Source organism: Cydia strobilella, chromosome 25, assembly GCF_947568885.1.
Source record: "Cydia strobilella chromosome 25, ilCydStro3.1, whole genome shotgun sequence".
Classification (NCBI taxonomy): domain Eukaryota; kingdom Metazoa; phylum Arthropoda; class Insecta; order Lepidoptera; family Tortricidae; genus Cydia; species Cydia strobilella.
The window spans coordinates 1610023-1624554 of NC_086065.1; the positions used below are offsets into that span (position 1 = coordinate 1610023).

The following is a 14532-nucleotide window of genomic DNA, read 5'->3' on the forward strand; positions in this document are numbered from 1 at the left end:
ATAAATAAGACGTTATGGGAATTTAAACCCAAATCGCCTTACTACTTTTATAAATAAATATGTAGTTGCAAATATAAACGACCAAGATTTAATTAACGATTTTTTCAGATTTTGTAAGTCTTCTAAAATCTAAAACTTTTACTCTTTCTTTAGAAGTAATATGATGCTGATATAATAGAAAATAACTTTAATTGCTAATTTCCACTACATTTTCATATTCAAAAGGTAGTGGAAATTAGAAGCAACCGTTGCATATGTTGTGAAAGTGGTCTATCTACTTCCAACAAATTGTATATGCAAAAATATTTACGATTTAATAATAAATATTACTTAACATCTAGGTAGGTACTAATAATCTTATAATTTCTCTCATCGTCAATTTGACACAACAACCTCACATTGATGCAAAGGTAAACACGAATGGATTCGGACCAGCATCTCTGAAATTACTGCATTTCCTACAATGCAGTTGGCATTGGCAGCAATGTTGTCAACTGCATTGCTGCAAAAAAGGTCATTTCGTGGACATTCAATTCGACGTTTGCTGCAGCAATTGAAATGCGTACTTCAATGTCGATATTTTGGATAATTGACATTTCTTGCAGTCTATAATGTTGTCGCAAATGGAATGAAACATTTAAAGTGTACAATGATTAACGTGTTCAGTTGAATGGACAAATGATGTCCATACCATTACAACTATTTGGCATTACACATGCAAAAGTAAAGTTTTGTGGTCAAACTGACAATTATTTATAACCGTGAATATCATTCCAAAATCCCTTATTAATAAAATACTTCCTTAATAATAACTAAGCACTTAAGCAAGATCTGTATTTCCATAGATAAAAACTAAACTTAAACTTCAAACTCTAATTCGACTTTCATTCTTATACCTTAATTCGACATAATTATTATCTATCTGAATTGTTACGCTTTTACTTCTTTAGCCTCTTTTAAACTTTTCTCTCTTTCCAACAATCTCTTTCTCACTTCCTCTGGATTATACCTCTTTCTATAAACCCTGCGAACTCTTCTTACAGGATTTACATTTCTTGCTTTAATTGTCTTTTTCTTGCCATAATTATTACTGCTCAAAACTGATGGTGCTCTATTCTCCTCCAGATGTCTAAAATTTCTAGGTTTTCTTGTAACGTTGTTGTAAATGTCTCTTTGGTCTCTTATAGTAGCATCGTAGAAGACTTTTCCATTGACAATGGCTTTTCTTATGTTTTCTGTTGTGCTTAATACTCTTGGTGGCCTCACAAATGTTGTCTCACTCACTTCCAAGCTCCTATCACTATTTTTCTCTCTTTCTATCTCTTCTTTTGTAACTTTTTGAATTATTCCTCTCCTTTCAGTAGTAGGAAATCGATTACCAAAGTTGAAATCGACTAAGTCTTTATCAATAGCTATATTTTTAGATTCCAAGTCTTTTTGGGATCTTTTTTCTATAATCAGCTGCCCACCGCGCCGTGAAGCTAGCAGTCTACCGATAGCTTCAATTTGTTTCTCTTCTGCTTCTAACGTTTTCAAATCAGATTCCTTTTCACCTTTTTTAGCGTCTTCTATGTCTAAAACTTCAATGGATTCGGTCAAATCTTCTAGCTTATCATCGATTCCTTTTAGTTTATCATTATCTTTACTAACAATGACCGGTTTAACTATTTCTACATCAGAACTGTTAACTTTAGCTTCTTTCACTGCATTTACTTCTGGTTCCTCTGCTTTTATTTCTATTTTAGGCGTTGTTGTTTTAGGTTTCTCTATTTCGTCTGGAACATTATCAGTAATATTAACAATGTTCCTTGTCTTTTCATCCCTATGACTTTTTATATCTAAATCATGATTTGGTTTCTCAGTATTGATTTTAACAAATTCGCCGGGTTTTGTTCTTGGTGGATCTGGTCTGTCATTTCTATCTATTCCGTTTGGCCTGATTGGTTTATCAGGTCTAGGTCTTTCGGGTCTCTCCGGGTAGAAACCATGTTTTTCAGTAGTAGTTGGACGCGATTCATTAAACTTAAAATAAGTTATATTCGGCGGGGGACCCTTGTGGAGGTACGCAACTGGCCAATATCTGAAAAAGACAAAAATGTTTTGACAATACTTAGAAACAACAATGCTGTTACAAAAGAACTACAAGGAATATATAGTTGGACAAGCAAATCTTGTCAGTAGAAAAAGGAACGAAATTCAAATTTTCTATGGGAAAATATCCCTTCGCGTCTACATTTTTTAAATTTGCCGCCTTTTTCTACTGACAAGATTTGCTGGACCAACTATATGTATTACATGTCGAACGCAAAATTTGTAATTATAGGTATTCGGCCTAAATTCAATAACTATTGCATTGTTTCGAATATTACAGAATTCAGAGTTCGGATGGCCACCATCCATATATTGTATTGTATTGTTAGGTTACGTTATATCGAAAATTAACTTATCGGTTTGATATTTGCTAAAAAAAGATTAGTTATTTGCATCTCTTTCCTCAATATGTCAAACGATAGGGACGTAGCGACACGAAAGTAAATGTACATTACCTTGGCACGCCAAGACCTCCAGGCACCGGCGGGTCGAGATCCTGCGGCGCCTCGAGTGGCAATGGCACCCAGTGTCCACTAGGGTGCGGGTAGTTGTGGTAATACCTGATGTGCGGCCTATTCTCTTTCCTCAAGCGAAAGTGACATGAAAGTAAAGTATATTACCTTGGAACCCCAAGACCGCCAGGCACCGGCGGGTCCAGCTCCTGCGGCACCTCGAGCGCCAGCGGCGCCCAGTGGCCGCCGGCACCGGGGCGCGGGTAGTTGTGGTGGTACTTGATGTGCGGGCGGGTTATTGCTGGCACGCGGGTGTACCCTGAAATATAGCAATTATTATTAATCTTGAAGCCGATCTAACATCATCAACATTCCAGCTAACTGTTGGGAAGAACGCACGAAGATGAGACCGGCAAAACAGTATGCCATTATTTTGTGGTCTTCAGCAGCAGTTTTATTAAGTATATCACATGTCCTTTTCCGTAAAAAATACACAATTCAAACTCAAACTCAGCGACCCAAAATGAGACTTGGTCTCCGACACAAGACAGCGCCACTTTTCTCGATCCTGTGCGACCTCTCGCCAATTGGTGACTCGAAGTTCGTGCAGATCCGCCTCCACCATGTCGCACCAGCGATACCTGGGGCTGGGGCTTTGCTATAAAGTTAAAATAAATATGTCGATTATATTATAGAGGTACTAACCAGGCAAAGGATCCCCATATTGATCGTAGTAAGCCTTTGGGCCGCCTTTGTACAAGTCGTCCCAGTATTTGCGGTCTGTCTCCGATATGTACGGGCCCAGTATAGGTTTTTCTCTGTCGTCGGCCAAGTAGCTCGGTCTGCCAGACCACGGTCTGCCTGGGAGACGGGAGGGGGGCTCTGAAAAATTAAAATATATCGTCTTAGAATATATCTCCTCTGGAATTACCTCACCCCACGGAAATAAACTGACAGTTTATTCATAGAGTCTCAGTTTGACCAGTGAGAGTCTTGTATTGTGCCAAGTATGGGTCCCAGTCAATTTCAAATAACAAAATTTTCTTGTAGTACGTTGTCACGGTTAAAATATTTTCAACTAACTGCTCTAAGGAGCTTACACATACACATACACACACGCACACATTGATGTGTAAATAAAATAAAAATAAAATAACAATAAATGTGTATACAGACTTGATGTGCGTATCTACATTCAAACGTTTTTCGTGGTATGGCGTGTGCGCTAAGAAATTAATGTTTATATAATACAGCTTTTAAAAAGTAAAAAATTTGAACTTGCCAAGAGTTTAGGTAATTAGGCTTTAACCATAACATTTACGAACCTCTATGACCCTGGGATGGATGTGGTACATTATGCTGATGGTACGGGTAGTATTTTTCACTACATGGACGCCATTGATCGTTTTCTGGTCCAACGTAACACCTACAAGTAAAAGTTTAGGTTTAATCAGTCTTTTGTTATTAAAATTATTGATTTTGCATTTTTTTAATACAGAAAACTATAAAGGGTCATTCTTTGAGAATATGTCTGTTGTTGCATCTAATTGCCACGACTCTTTTCATACATTTTGTATGAAAATATATGTGTCGCGGGATAATTCTAATGACCGCAGACATATTTTTTGAGAATGACCCTAAAAAAACCGTCATTGGACGCACACAGAGGTTGCATTCCTGCAACAGTAACCGGGAAATTTTCGAAAAAATTTCAAAACGGCTCGTTTTTTTCAAGTTTCTTTCGAAAAAAAAAACAAAATACAATGTATTTTTCAATATACTTAAGGTTGCATGTATAATGTGTTTGTTTATGGCATTGACACTGTCATCACTCATCAGTGGCATTGTGTGTGATCTATTTAATTGTTCGAATGGAACTGGAAAAATACCGAAAAAAACTAAATTTTGTAAAATTCCCGAAATAATTTGATTTTTGAAAAAACATTTGATTTTTTCCGGAATTTTCATCCCTACTATTATTGTTACAATCCTTACCAAGGCTTGCTAAATCCTTCGCTGTATCCACAACGATGGCTTGGAGCACAACAGTAGTCCCAAGATCCTGGAAAATTAAACATTTCTTTTGTAAAATTTTTACGTCAACGACCATGGTCATTTAACCTTTTCGCCGCCACGTCAAGGAATCAAGTGTCATCAACGCCATGTCAAAAATTGCACGTAAACAACCATAGACATAGTATATACAAGTAGTTATAGACATGAAACCGAGCGACCAGGGGTAAGAGAAGGACATATTCATGTAATGACAGTTTCATGTATGGCAGCATAATCCTTTTTCTCTTTCACTCTTATAAATTTCGGTATTTCGCCATCGCCTCCTTGCTATGATGCCATAACCCGACCATGAAAAAATGCCCGGTCGGTGATAAGGACAAAGCATGGCACTATTTTCTCTTTTCTCTTATAGGAATCGCAATAAGACTATCTTTCTCTATCAAAGAGTGTCAGGCCCTTGTAAACAACCCGTATAACATTTCAAGTCCTGGCGTGAGGGGCACGACATGTACTGACTTTATATCAAGTCAATGGCGGCAAAAAGGTTTAAAGCGAGCAATCTTGCACATTCAGGTTTCTTGCTTTAATGTAAACATAAAATGTGCTTTTAAAGTGGAATTCTATGATAGACTAACACGATTTTCACTCATAATTTTAAAACAAACATAAATAAACGTAAGTTTTTACGCGATTAAGTCCCGTGTTAGTTTTAAAATTATGTCTACGATAAAGCAAAGAGGATATAATAGGATAGAGCGGTACTGTCATAGTAAATTTTGTAACCACAGTAAATTCAGTGCCGTCTATCGACACACTTTAAAACTAAAAATAAAGATTTATAAAAATACGATAAAATTTATTGAAATATGGATAAATGTTTTATTTATTTATTTGCATTAATTATTTTTATATGATTTTGACCCATGTTCTTTCACTGATATGCGTTAAATTTTTAAATAACAAACGAAACCGTCAACGCCCTTTATACGAGAGTAGGCCAAAGGTAGTGGCGCCATCTGATCGAGAATCAAATTTTCGTGATTTTGAGGCACGTTTTTTCCTTAGACTGTATCCATCTATTACGGAGTTATATCTATCTTTGGATAAAGTCTATAAGCTACTTAGTTAAAATTTACAGGTGGCGTATGTATGTATGTATGTATGATGATAATACTTACCCACTTCCCCTCCCTCTGGCTCGCAGGCCCAATGCCCAGCCACGTGGTTCTGGGCACAAGTAGTGCCGGCCCGACACGGGAATCCTGACACGGTGTATTTGCTCCAGGATACCGCAACTATAAGGGGAGGTATTGTTAAACCTTTGGCGTTTTGACTAAAACGTTCACACTGTTTCACTATATCACTGAACCTTCTGAGGACGACATGATTTTACCAGTGGTCCGTAAACATCAAACTTGAAGTATGGAAAGTCCTTTATGTTTAGGCCATACTGATAAAAACATGTCTGCGAATGTATCTAATTACCAGAACCTTTTCCGTTAAGTCATGGCAATTAGTCTAAATAATCAATCTACAGAACACTATCATTTAAAAAATGGCCAAGGGGACAAGTGATGAATTAATCAAATTACACACTAATAAAAAAATGACATAAGTATAAGTACCTTAGATTCGAAATTAAAAACATTTCTTTAATACGCTAATACGAGTTGTTGAGTGCGTGGCCTTATCTTACAGTACATTATCTACGTATACCTGTATAACTAACTACCTACGCATGACTGTATAACTACCTAAATGAATGCCTAGCAACTTTTTTAAATACACATTCTTCCGAAGCGTGCTATTAGATGAGATTTTATTATGGAATGATTGCTATCTACCTACTAATCTTTTAAGATGCAATTCTACTAGTCTAATCTACAATCCAAAATATGTATATATTTTTCTCTCTCTCCCTCTCTCTCAATGAAAACAAAAAAAAAACCTGAAAAAACAAAAATCTATTAAGAATTTTGAAAAGCAATTTTGTAATTCATCAACGTGGCTAAATCTGTGGGTTAATTACACGCAGCGGGCTTACAATGCTCTGCGTGTACAGTATAACAACGCATTTAGGGTGCTACTACGGCTTCCACGATACTGCAGCGCGTCGACTATGTTTGCTGAGGCGCGGACTGATAGCTTCGACGCTATCTGGCGTAAGAAAACGTCCTCGCTCTTAAGTAGGGTACGTGGGAGCAGTAATAGCATCTTAAACATGATAGCTAATAAGCTTGATTGTCCTTTGATGTGGAAATTGTGTCAAAGGACAAAATCTGTGTTTATTATTAAGTACTAACGTAGGCTAGGATCAACTAACACTCTTTGGACCATTTTGTTGTCTTTAATAAAATAAAATAAATAAATAAATAAATAATATAATTTATTTTGCTTGCGATTCAACAAAAATATCTGAATACAAAAATGATCAACAAAATACTTACTCGGTCCATCTTCTTTCTCACCAGGATAAGGCCTTTCAATAGGCCGTATCGGCCTGCCCTCAGGCCTATACACAGGCCTTTCTATAGGCAGATATCCAGGCTTCTCATACCCAGATCCAGGATACCCAGACCCACTAGGACTAGATGGAAGATAGGGCTCAAACGGTTTGTAGTTAGGGTATTCTGGTCTAGGATCTGGGTAAGGGTAGCTAGGTTTAAAGCCGGGATCTATGTAAGGCTTTTCGGGTCGGTAAGGGCCTGTTGGGCCGGATGGGCCAGACGGTGGGCCAGACGGTGGGCCGGATGGTGGGCCGGATGGAGGGCCAGACGGCGGGCCTGATGGTGGGCCAGAGATGTATGGTGGAACTATAAGAAAAGAAAATGGTTGATTATGGTCAATAGCCTGAATTCGTTTCGGTTCCTACTGTGTATTTCGTATTCAGATTCTAGATTTAAAATTTTAAGAAAATACACCAATTGCTTATTGTTAGCTAAGTAAATATATAAGATCTAAATATTATTACCTTCAGGAGCTGGTAAATAGCTGGGCCCACTAGCATCCGGTCGGTCTACTCCCGGATATGTCTGGACAGGTGGTAATAACGGCCTCGGCACCTCTCCTGCGTGATCACTTAAATGAAAGGTAGAAATAGATAGGTCAATTGATAAGACAAGTTAAAAGACATACGGACTTATACAGATAACAAAAGTAGAGAAATGGACCCAACTCAGCATAATGCTAGCCACTTATGAAGAGGGCTGGTCTTCTGCAGGGCGTAGGGCGTAGGGCAGACTGCACAATGACATAACAACCGTGTCTTTGGCCTTAAAGCGGGTTAGAGACTACACATACACCTTTGATTGGGGGCGCACTCCGGGGTGTAAGGCTCAACTCATCGGTTAAAGCGTCCCTGAACTTCGTTCTGGTGCGGTCGACCCAGCCTAAGCTAGTTGGGCTGTCGAGGGCGTCATGGCAGAATGTTCGCGATCCCATGACGTCTCCCATACGGCAATGCGGGTAAAGCCGATGTGGGTTTAGTGGGTAGGACTTCTCCCCCTTTTTTCGCTAAGAGAAAGGAATGGGAGATGGGAGTCCCACATAACCCCCGATGCCTCCCTAGGTTACAGGGGGTATGCGTAAAAGCATTACCACATCGTTAAAAAAATGATTTCTCACGATGTTTTTCTTCACCTGAAAGATAATTGTAAATATCAAATGATATTCCGTACCTACATGAATTCCGAAAAACTCATTGGAACGAGCCAGGAATTCAACTCGCGACCTCCGGATTGATGGCACGTGGGCGGAGATCGAAGGAGTCCGTTCCGTCCGAACGTCCGTCCGTCCGTTGAAGAGATCAAATGCGAAAAGGCGTACGTGTCGCCATTATTTTTAGATTAAGCCAGGTCCCCACAGAAAACCAGCGCCACGGTTTGCCGCGGCACTATGCTGAGTGGGGATCCTTTTTGGCGTCCAAATGTTTTTTTGTCTGCATGCTTTTCTTTTTTATGTACTATGTTGTGGCGTCAAATAAATGTATTTTCTTTCTTCGTTCTTCTTTCAAAAGCCAATCGTCAGTTGAGTGTTCGTAGTCTACGCCTTTCTTTAAGTCGGAGCCGGATTTCGAACCTACAACCTCTGCTAAAAACCTATCACCTTATCGCTAAGCTACCGGTTTCTTCCTTAACCTTACCAGTGCTTTATAACAAATAAAATCTTTGCCATGCATGCATCTTCAGAAGAGAGAAGTGCTTGAAGTCCAAACCTTTTTTTTATACCGAGAATTCAAAGCTCCATCTCTCGCATTAGATCTGCCCTTGGCTACCAGTGTTTTTTTAAGGAAAAAGTTAACTTACTCAAAATCCTTGCCATGCACCTTCCTCCAACATTGTCCGTTGAAGAGATCAAACGCGAAGAGCCAGTCGTCAGTTGAGTGTTCGTAGTCTACCCCTTTCTGTAGGTCGAAGAGTCGGATTTCGGAGAGCAAGCAGTTGTCCACTCCTGGAGGAGCGATATTGCTGTGAAAAAGAAATGTATTTAATACTTTTAATGCCAAAGAAACCTTGAAGTCATGATTTCATTTTATTTCCTGTTAATATGTATATTATCATTATGTACTTAATTAATGAACCTCCAGGTCTGTGTATTAAGTATGTTAAGTACACTACATTGTACTACAAATCCATTTGTATATGTAACTGTTTGTGTTCTAAATAAATAAAAAATAAAAAAAGTCATGAGTGTGTATTCTTAGGAACAGAAATGCTTAATAGTTATAACGTAGACTGTGAAAATTAATGAGCGGATTATTTGCCGCGACCATTAAAATGCATGGTGGTGGCAATTAGATGTGGTGACCGATATTTTCAGAAAATGGTCGTGGGGGGTATTACCTACTAAAATTATGTTTTTCAAGAAAATCGCACTGCTTTTTTTGGCATATTCTGTATACCAATTATGTCCTAATATGTAGATAAACTTACTTGAATGAAAAGCTGAGACATCGAAAAGGAGCATCAGTACACGCTATTCCACAGGACTGCTCGTCCCGGACCCTGGCGTGGCCCTTAATCGCAGAGCCTATCAGTTTAGCGGCATTGTCGTATTGAAGGTAGCATTCTGAAAGTTTACGAAATAAAGGCATAGCAAGTTTTTAAACATGAAGACAATGGATTTATGGAACAGAAATTACAACAAATCAACTAAGGCTCACTTGAGGAGCCTGGGGTCCACTCGGCAACCCAATCTCAAGAATTGACATAGACACTAGTTTATAAGCGACTGCCATCTAAGTCATAGGTCCTTTTGACCGAGCGAAGCGAATATCTTCTTTTTGGCTTGTGCAAAAATTCTTTCATATGACGCTGTTCTCTACAGGTCGCATTTCTCAACCAATTCTAGTGAGATTTTGTGAGCAGAATAGATGGTCTACATGGAACACCGAAGTTCGCAAATTTGGGGGCATTATTCTCTGTCACTCTAATTACACCTTATTAAGAGTAAAAGAGGAAGATGCCCGCAATCTGTGAACTCGGGACGCGGGTTCGGTGTTAGATATCTGGTCTAATTATATCGATTTTATTAATCAATTCAGTTTTTTGGGGGTCAGAAATCTTACCTTTCTTCGGTTCGCTGACAGCAGTATCATCAAACAGGGCCGGCTCACAGCCCCTTCCATAGTTTCCCCTAGCGTACAACTCATGTCCCTTAGAAGGGCGTAGCCCTCGCCCGGCGGAGAGCGAAGTGGGGGGTGATGATGTTAGGATGCAGTTGGGAAGGTCTTCGCCTATTGTTGGGGCGGAAAACCTGAAAGAGATGACAATACCTGAACCACCAGAATACCACCTGAGAGGTGTGACAATATTAAAGTTTTCGTTTTAATATTTTGACACATTCGCCTAGGTCACGGCATGCTGGTAATAGTCGGTTGCCTGGAGGCCGATTCTAAATCAACAATTTGTTAGTTTTGATTTTGTTATGATACTATACGACTCGCAGTGCACCTCACGCGCACCAATAAGTGTAAGCGAGATTTTCAATGACACCAATGAGCGTGAGTGATCTTCAAAGTTATGTTATAATATAACAAGATCAAAAGCTTAAAAAACTGTTAAACCGTAATAGGTCCCCTGATAAAATAACATTTTTTTTTCCATTAAATCATCAGCGGCACCTTGATATAAAAAAATGTTGCCAAATATGAGGCAACCACCAAAATCGATTCAACCATTTATTATATTTATTATTTTTAAAACAAACTCAAATAAAACTCACCTAAAGCTGAATACTCTACAGAAGAATCCCTGCGCTCTGATGCACTCAGCCTCGCAAGCACCAAGACCGGCCACTGTTATTGCCGCTCTGGCTATAGTTTCAGACACTGCCACGCCGGAACGGACGTGCCAGAAACATTCTGAAAAACAAAATATGAGTAAATAAATGATCTGATATGCTTATGGAAGCTTAAGAAATATATGTGGTATTTTCTATAAAAAGGGACTTTATTCTCGATGGCGCTTACGCCATTATAAACGATGCTCCGATATAAATACAATGCCGCGCGACGCTGTACGGCGTAAGAGCCATCGACAATAAGGTCCCTTTTCATAGAAAACGCCCCATATCGTTTCGAGTCTAGTGTTCAGCACGTTTGGAACACATAACCCTAATTTATCCTCTTTTATAATTTGTATATGCTTCTTGGTACTCAGGTAAGCCAGGTAGAGTAAGGAGAGTCAGGGAGAGAGTCAGGATTTCTGTGATTTAGCAGTCTCAGGATCTATGTATGGAGAGAGCGCAGTCTTGTGGCATGGCATATAAACTGAGCCACTGTCAGTGGCTAGAATAGAAGTTAGAGTCAACCAATAAAGAACCTTACTAGTCTCTTCAACCCAAAGTCTAGAACTGTATTCCTACGATACATCGATCTCTAACTGAGGTGTATGTCGAAAGAGAAGTAGGAAACACAAAATTGAACCTTACCACTCTCAACCCAAGGTTTATGTGAAACGGAGACAGCACAGTCCTGTGGCATTGCGTAAACATCAGATCCACTGTCCGTCGCCAAGTCAAGTCCCCTGTATGGACGCTCGCTGAGGAAGCAGTTATCAGAACCATGTGAGTTGGAGTACCTGCAGCAACATAGAACATTTGAAAAACGTGACTGACGGACGGACGGACAGAGTCGCACCATGAGGGTTCATTTTGTACATCTTTGGTACGGAACCCATGGTACGGAACACGTTTTAGTACATTAGAAAACTTGTCATTTTTCAAGCATAGAAATGGAAGTGTGGTCAACCTAATAGATATGTCGGGATGACCTGGACGCATTCAACTACTGGGCAGAAATCACGTTAAATCAGCAGGATCGGAAGTCTAGGATAGGCTTTTGCCAGCAGTGGGACCTTTATTGGCTTTAAAAAACTTACCGATAACTGTAGGAGACGCATTTGAACTCCCTCTCCTCGAAGCAGGCCGCCTCACATTCGAGAACGTTGTGAGCCAAGAGCGATCTTCTGATGGAGCCCGTGCTTAGGGACAGGCCAGGACGACGCTCGGATGTGCACCCTGGCCCTGAATTAAAAAATGACACACGATTGTTTACCTGATTTTGTATAAAAATGTGCAGATTAAATAGTTGTAAAGATTTATCATTTTTAAACTTTCGCGCCTTTCAAGATCACTACACTCGAGTCTAATATCTTCATCTATTTTTTAATATCTACATCATCATCATCATTCGCTTGCCCTTCTCCCATACACTTGGTGTCGGCGCAGCATGTCTTTTTCTTCCATACCTCTCTATCGCCCATCTCATCATTCATTTGCGTTCGTTTCATATCATCTCTCACACAGTCCATCCACCTTTTCCACAGTTTTCCTTACCTGTTACTTTCCTCCACATTCATTCGTAATAACTTTCTCGTCACATGACTTTCATCCTCCGCATCACATGCCCGTACCACATTAGACGATTCACCATTACTTTTTCTACTATGAGCCCCCTCCAGACTATGTGCGTGAATCGCGGCGCGACTTCGCGGAGATACCATTCGCGACGGTGACGTATGACTCCGCACTCGAAAACTACACGGAGATTTCGCAGTTTGGTTCGCACCAAAATGGCGTTAAAGCACCAGCTGATCGAGTTTAACTGTCATTTATCTACGGCATCATTCGTGCTGTAGCTATTTTTTTCCATTTTGTTTTGTTGTAAAACCGTAAAATATAGCCGCTTTATATAATATAATTATTATTTATCTTGCCACATATGAGCCAAAATAGTGTGTAATATGGAGTATTGCCAGTTCGCGCTTCGCGCCTCCTTTGACGCGGGCCGTTAAACCGACAAAAAACGGGTAACTAGGCGCAAAGGAGTGAACAATCTGCGAAATCGACGCCACACTTACGTTTGCGGCTTTGCGCCGTGATGCGCGCATGAGTGTGGAGGGCCCTATGGATGCAACTTTCAGGCTTCCTCTTATCCTATTCATTCTCGTCACGCCACGTATCCATCTTAACATTCCCATCTCCGCTAAATGCATTCTCTTCATCCTTCACCTTTAGGGCCCAACACATATAATATATTCAACAATGATCTTACCTTTCTTAGGAGGTCCATAACTCGGCTTATAGAAGTTCGACTCCCCATAGTCCAGTCCATTCCCCGTACCCGAATCGTTCCACCTTCCCCTCTTCCAGGAGCCATAGGAGTACGGGTGGATCTCGTCGTCACCGTCTCTTCGAAGGTCATTGTAGTTGAAGTCGGTTTTGGAGCTCCAGGGTCTGACGCCTTGAAATATAGAATATTTATCAAAACATGTTAAACGTAAAAGAAAAAAAAGCGCTGGTGGCCTAGTGGTAAAGCGTGCGACTTGCAATCCGGAGGTCGCGGGTTCAAACCCCGGCTGGTACCAATGAGTTTTTCGGAACTTATGTACGAAATATCATTTGATATTTTACCAGTCGCTTTTCGGTGAAGGAAAACATCGTGAGGAAACCTGACTAATCCTAACAAGGCCTAGTTTTCTCTCTGGGTTGGAAGGTCAGATGGCTGTCGTTTTCGTAAAAACTAGTGCCTACGCCAATGCTTGGGATTAGTTGCCAAGCGGACCCCAGGCTCCCATGAGCCGTGGCAAAAATGCCGGGACAACGCGAGGAAGGAAGAAATTAAACGTAAAAGTGAGGATAAAATAAACTACCCACTTACTAAGGGCCACTTGCGCCATCCAGGGTTAGCCACTAACTCGGGGTTCACCGGTTAACCCGGAGTTACCAGGACAGTTTTACCCTGTGTTAACGGTTAACTCCGAGTTAGTGGAACCCTGGATGGTGCAAGAGAATGGCTCTTACGGAATTTAAAATACCCTGACGTTTCGAACTCTTTGTGTTCGTGGTCGAGGTCTGAATCCGTGGGTAATCGCTATAGTTGAAGGATTTTTTTGCAGTGGACGTAGACCAGACGCCCCCATATTGGACAACTGCTAACGATACCACAATGTTTGAAATAAAAAAACTCGTATAATGGAAATATTCACCGCCTTGGATGACACTCTGGTACTTATCCCGGCGAGTTTGAGATTTCTCCTTAACACATTTAAAATCCATTTGTCTAACCTTGCTCAAGATCTGAGTCGGTGGATAATCGCCAATAGTTGATGGACTTGTGATAGTCGTTCCGATTCTTGTAATAGGTGTCGCCACCGTACACGCCGCCGTATTGGCCCCATGCCTGGTCGTCGTTGCTACGGACTACGCCTGAAAATGGTTTTATCAGTGAAATAAGTTAGTAACGGTTCAAAGATGTGTCTTGAGTATGAAATAATGGGTTGCCACATTATAAAAGTGTGCAGAGGATAGCTATAATGTCACAAGGATTCGTGGCAATAAATCTCGAGAGATATGATGGTTGCTCTTCTATCGTGTATCTTGTAGTGCGTCATTTTTGCACTTGCATGGGTACTTATTAAAATATATATTTTAAAAATTATGTAAAAGCTCGAGTATTCGTGATATGCTATAG

The 14532-nt window shown here is 40.2% G+C and overlaps 1 protein-coding gene across 2 annotated transcripts in view; it reads right to left on the minus strand.

The window, feature by feature from the left end:
- Positions 1-595: 595 nt before the first annotated feature.
- Positions 596-14532, minus strand: part of LOC134752786 (uncharacterized) — a 30251-nt gene continuing 16314 nt past the window's right edge. The window contains exons 5-21 of one of the 2 annotated variants that reach the window (XM_063688490.1): positions 14127-14267; positions 13114-13302; positions 11939-12083; positions 11490-11638; positions 10782-10920; positions 10126-10313; positions 9491-9626; positions 8864-9025; positions 7531-7637; positions 7007-7372; positions 5738-5854; positions 4539-4605; positions 3869-3969; positions 3249-3425; positions 2762-2862; positions 2547-2596; positions 597-2080 (exon numbers count right to left, since the gene is read on the minus strand). In XM_063688490.1, coding sequence (XP_063544560.1) covers positions 931-2080; positions 2547-2596; positions 2762-2862; positions 3249-3425; positions 3869-3969; positions 4539-4605; positions 5738-5854; positions 7007-7372; positions 7531-7637; positions 8864-9025; positions 9491-9626; positions 10126-10313; positions 10782-10920; positions 11490-11638; positions 11939-12083; positions 13114-13302; positions 14127-14267 — 3485 coding nt within the window. In that variant the 3' untranslated portion in view covers positions 597-930. Of the gene's footprint in view, positions 2081-2546; positions 2597-2711; positions 2863-3248; positions 3426-3868; positions 3970-4538; positions 4606-5737; positions 5855-7006; positions 7373-7530; positions 7638-8863; positions 9026-9490; positions 9627-10125; positions 10314-10781; positions 10921-11489; positions 11639-11938; positions 12084-13113; positions 13303-14126; positions 14268-14532 lie in introns of both variants that reach the window. The other variant, XM_063688491.1, reaches the window with a different exon arrangement.